Source organism: Monoraphidium neglectum (assembly GCF_000611645.1).
Source record: "Monoraphidium neglectum strain SAG 48.87 unplaced genomic scaffold scaffold02930, whole genome shotgun sequence".
NCBI classification, from domain to species: Eukaryota; Viridiplantae; Chlorophyta; class Chlorophyceae; order Sphaeropleales; family Selenastraceae; genus Monoraphidium; species Monoraphidium neglectum.
In genome coordinates, this window is record NW_014010698.1 from 2,845 (window position 1) to 7,710 (window position 4,866).

The following is a 4,866-nucleotide window of genomic DNA, read 5'->3' on the forward strand; positions in this document are numbered from 1 at the left end:
CAACCATTGTGCTGTCATCTCCAGCCCCCACGCCCACCCCAAACCCACGTGTCCTACGTGGAACTTGCGATCCCCGCCAAGGGGCCTCGCGGTGTCAGCACGGGTCATGTTGGCCTGCCGACCACCACCATCACCCTGGTCACTTTCACGGGTGTTGACGTTCACAAGGTGCAAAAAAACTGTTTGCGCTCTTTATCATTATAGTTGCAAGTCGTATCGTAGCAAAGTATTTCATAGTGTGAAAAATGCCTCGCACCAGCCCAAAAGGGCGCATCGCGATCGTTGCCGGACAGGCAGGAGGCTCATGACTCTGGAGGGACTGCTGGAATGGGCCAGCTCGCGCTTCTCTGGGCGGCCACTGCCCTTGTCGCGACGGGTGCGTCCGCAGGCAGCCGCTTTTCAGGACCGAAATGTTTCAGCAACAGTGCTAAACTCTGGGGGATCTCTCCCAGCCAGTGGGCGTGCGCGCATTGCCGGCGCGGCAGTGGTCACGCGGCGCTTGCTGCACCAGACACCCGGTGGCAGTGGCCCCCAGACACTCAGCCTGGGATGCAGGACGACTAATGAGGGCACACTCTTCTACTGCCAATGTCGCATATCACATAGTACAGCTGGTGGGCGCACCATCTCACAGCTCCCGGCCTCAGCCCCCATCATCCCCCGCCCTCGACACCCCTCGACACAGCCGCACGCGCCGCCGCCGCCGCCGCCGCCGCGGCGCCCGGCGCCCCTTTCCTGCCCCCCGGCGGCGGCGCGCCGCAGCCGGAGCTCCGCGTCTTCGACTGCCCCGGCGTCGCGCGCGGTGCGTGCACGCTGACCTGCCAGCGAGCGACGTGCGAGGCGCTGGCCGCCTTGTACCGCGCTGCCCACAACGAATCCCGCCCCTGGACCCGCCAGCCCTGGCGCGCCGCCTTCCAAGACACACCCTGCTACACCCTCATCCCGGCCCCCGGCGGCGGCGCGCCCCCCTCGCCGCCGCCATTCTACTGCTCCTTGGGCGGCGTTGACTGCTGCGGGCCGGCCGACGTGGCGGCCGGGCGCTGCGGGGCGCTGCATGCTGTGTGGGGGATACACCTTGGGGCCGGCAACGTGAATGGGAGCGTGTCAGATCCCAAGCTCATGGATGCGATCGAGCAGCTTCACGCATGCGGGCTGAGGGAGCTGGATTTGGAGTCAAACATGATTGCGGGCCAGATTACGCAGCGCTGGGGCCGGCTGACCAACCTGACAGTCATCAACCTCGGTGGGCCGCGGGGCGGCCGCAAGTTTTGTGGTGGTGGGGGTGAGGGAGGAGACGGTGCCTGCACGGCGGAGGGGGGTGGGAGTAGGGTGCGAGCCTGGCAGGGGCTCCAACATGAGGCCGAGCAGTCCTGCAGGACTGCTCGGCGCTCACGCCAGCGCCTCAGCCTCTCGCGTTTCCGGTGTACCCCCCCCCCCTGACCCTCCACCCCGCCCCGCTCCGCTCGGGCCCCTGCGTCCGCCCTCCCCTCCGCAAAAAAATCCCCTTTCTGCAGCAAACAACTGGCTGAGCGGCACCATCCCCGCTGAGCTGGCGCGCCTTGCGGGGCTGAGGGTGCTCGATCTGGGCGGCAACTTCCTGCGGGGGCCCCTTGGGGCCTGGGTGGGCGGCCTCTCGGCGCTAGAGGTGCTGAGCCTGGGGCCAAACATGGGGGTCAGCGCAGGCGGGCCAGGGGCGGGGGCGGGGCGGGAGCTGCGGGGCATCACGGGCACGCTGCCGGCGGCGCTGGCGGGCCTGACGCGGCTCGTGGAGCTGAACCTGCAGGTGGGGTGGGGTGCGGGTGTGTACGTTGGTATGCATGCGATGTGTGTGTCGGTTTATGTGTGCAGATGTGGGTGGGGGTTGGGGGGTGGGGGGTCGTGTGCATGTGTGCATGTGTGTGCGCGAAAGCGTCTGCATTGTAATGTTGCACGCGTTCTGTGCGTGCGTGTGTGTGTGTGTGTGTGTGTGTGTGTGTGTGTGTGTGTGTGTGTGTGTGTGCGTGCGTGCATGCGTGTGTGCGCATGCATTGCACAACATCCCAAACCCCCAGTCTGCAGCCCCCGTCAAATCGCGCGCGCCCCGCCTTCCTCCCGCCGCCACACCGCGCCCCGCCTTGCCTGGCCCTCCAGACCAACTCGATTTCAGGGACCATCCCAGAGGCCCTCTGCGGCCCAACCTCGCGCCTGCGAGAGCTCAGCCTGCGCAGCAACCGCATCAGCGGCCCCGCGGCGGCCGTCACGCGCTGCCACGAGCTCTCGTCCCTAGACCTTTCAAACAATCTGCTTACGGGCAGCCTGCCCGCCACGGCGGTGCGCAGGAGGAAACAGCGGAGGGCAAACAAGGCATTTGAGGGTTGCCCCTGCTTCTCTGACCGTGCGCTCTCCGCGCCTTTCTGTCTTGTCAACTGCTTCTGACCACGCGCAAACGTTCAACTCCAAACCTGCGCGCACGCCCCCGCACTCCCCCCCAGAACTGGACGCGCTTAGTGTCGCTGCTGCTGCAGGGCAACCAGTTCAGAGGGGGGGTGCCGCGTGACCTCTACCTGACCCCCATACTGTCGTACCTTGACATTAGCGACAACAAGTGAGAGGCCACGGTGTGGCTAGGGGGGGGTGCTTTGACAATCCTAAAACTCCTTAGAACGCTGATCATCATCCTTGGGGGGCTGGGCCGAAGCGATTGTGATGGCAACGCAAGGCGGCTCGTGCACGGCGGCATCAGGGTTGGACTCGAGGCTTGGGACGCACGCACCCTGACGGCGGGGCCACAGCTGGGATGGATGCTGGGATGCTGTGCTGGCACCAGCGACGCATGTGCACGCGTGCACATGCGCATACTTACGCACATAAACACACAATTAATACACGCACGTGCACACACACATACACAACACCCAGAAACATATCAGAACTTATCAGACACACACACACACACACACACACACACACACACACTCTCTTAACACACAGATGCACCACACCCCATCCCTGTCTCACCCCCCCAACCCCCCCGCCGCGCCCCATCAGGCTGGAGGGGCCGCTGGACGACCGCATCAGCCTGCTGACCTACCTCACGACGTTCAACGCGGCCGGCAACAGGCTGAGCGGCGCGCTGCCGCAGGGCGTCTTCAACCTGCCGCAGCTGGCGGCCCTGGACCTGGGGGGCAACATGCTCACGGGCACGGTGCAGCCGTCCCTCGGGTGCGCGCGGGGGTACACTCTGGGCGCGTCTCAGGCGTCGGCGCGCGGGGGTCCAGGGTGGGGCCATGGAGGCGGCAGGGGCGCAAGAGGGAGTGGGAGGGGCCGGCGCGAGGTGCTGCGCGCGCGACGCGGGACCCTGCGGCTAAGAGCGGCACGCGCGGAAAAAAAAGTCTCCCGCCATCTGAGCGATCTCGCACGTCCCGCAGCGCTGCGCCGAGTGCCCTCTTACATGCACGCGCAACCACGCCCACATGCATCATCCTTTCCATTTGCCCTTCCTGTTTCATCCTCACCCTCAGCCTCGCCTACAGCCTGCGCGACGTGTCGTTTGCCGGCAACCAGGGGCTGATAGGCAGCCTCCCTCAAGAGGCCGGAGCCCTCCCAACCCTACGCCGCGTCGACCTCCGCAACACAAGCATGTCATGCATCCCCGCGGACGCGGCCCTTGCGGCCCGCCAAGCCGCCGCCGCCGCCGCCGACCCGCAGTCGTCGCCGCCGCCGCAGCAGCAGCAGCCCTGCCCCGCGGAGGCGCTGCTGCCTTGCTTCCTGGAGTTCGGCCCGTTTGACGCGCCACGCGGCGACGGCGGCGGCCTGCGCTGCCACACGATCCGCCGCAAGCGGCCGGACGCGGCGGCGGCGAGCTGCCCACCGGCGGCCCGCAGGCCCTTGGGGGAGCGTGGGCGGGCCGCGGCTGACGGCGGCGCCGCCGAGAAGGGGCTACTGGACGCCATCGGCGAGCAGTGGGATCTGCCGCCTGCTTACTACCAGTACCAAGGCTGCTCGTGCGTCCAAGGTTACCGGGAGCAGTGGGGCGAGGGCGGGACGGCCCTGACGTGCGCCTCGGACCGCGGCCCGCTGGCGGCCTGGGCGTGGGCGCTGGTCGCCCTCGGCGGCGCGCTGCTGCTGCTCGCGGCGGCGCTGGCGCTGGCCGCCGGCCGCTGGGTGCTGCTGAGGAGCCGTTGGGCGCGGGAGGCGGAGCTGCAGCGCAAGCGCGCGCGGTGGGGGGCGCTCAAGGCGGGGGCGAGGGTCAGCGTCGTGGTCACTGATATCAATGGCTTCTCAGGTGAGAAGCTGACAGGAAGTCGGGTTTGTGGACGGCACATGTAATGTGCTTGTGCGGTTGGCTCAAAAGGGGCCGCGGGCTGCGGGCGTCCTTATGGTGATGTCACACGCTGTCATCCATGGCCAACGAAATGATTACGGTGGTGCCGAGGACTGAGAGTGGTTACTTTGTAGACGAGCGCCGAGCGCGCGGCTTGACAGTAAGTGCGTGTTTGTGGGGTTGTGTGGTGTGCAGGAGGCAGCCTGTTCACAGCGTGCAGGACGACCACTGACGCGCTGCTCCGAACCTTAGCACGGCCGCCTCGAACCCCCCGAAAACGCAGTCCAACCCGCCCTTTCCCCCGCGGACAGAGCTTGCCGAGTCGCGCCCCGGCCTCGCGCGCAAGGCCCTGGCCATGCACAACGCCGTCATGCGCAAGGCGGCGCACGAGCAGGCGGGCAACATACTCGAGCAGGAGGGCGGCGGCTGGGCGGTGGCGTTCCACGAGGCGGCGGACGCGGTCGCCTTCTGCCTGCAGGCGCAGCAGGCGCTGCACAAGGTGGGCGCGGGGCGCGCGCTGCGGCCGCGGCGGCCGCAGGCGGGGGTCTGTGGCGGGGGACGGG

General features: G+C 67.6%; 1 protein-coding gene across 1 annotated transcript; it reads left to right on the plus strand.

Moving 5' to 3' along the window:
* Positions 1 to 327: 327 nt before the first annotated feature.
* On the plus strand, positions 328 to 4,535 carry MNEG_11837 (hypothetical protein; the record flags this gene model as incomplete). The annotated part of the gene is made up of 8 exons (XM_014039692.1): positions 328 to 376; positions 686 to 802; positions 1,515 to 1,783; positions 2,131 to 2,310; positions 2,472 to 2,584; positions 3,028 to 3,201; positions 3,501 to 4,199; positions 4,499 to 4,535. The coding sequence occupies 8 exons, from the start codon at positions 328 to 330 to the stop codon at positions 4,533 to 4,535; spliced, it is 1,638 nt and encodes a 545-aa protein (XP_013895146.1).
* Between the last annotated feature and the right edge of the window lie 331 nt (positions 4,536 to 4,866).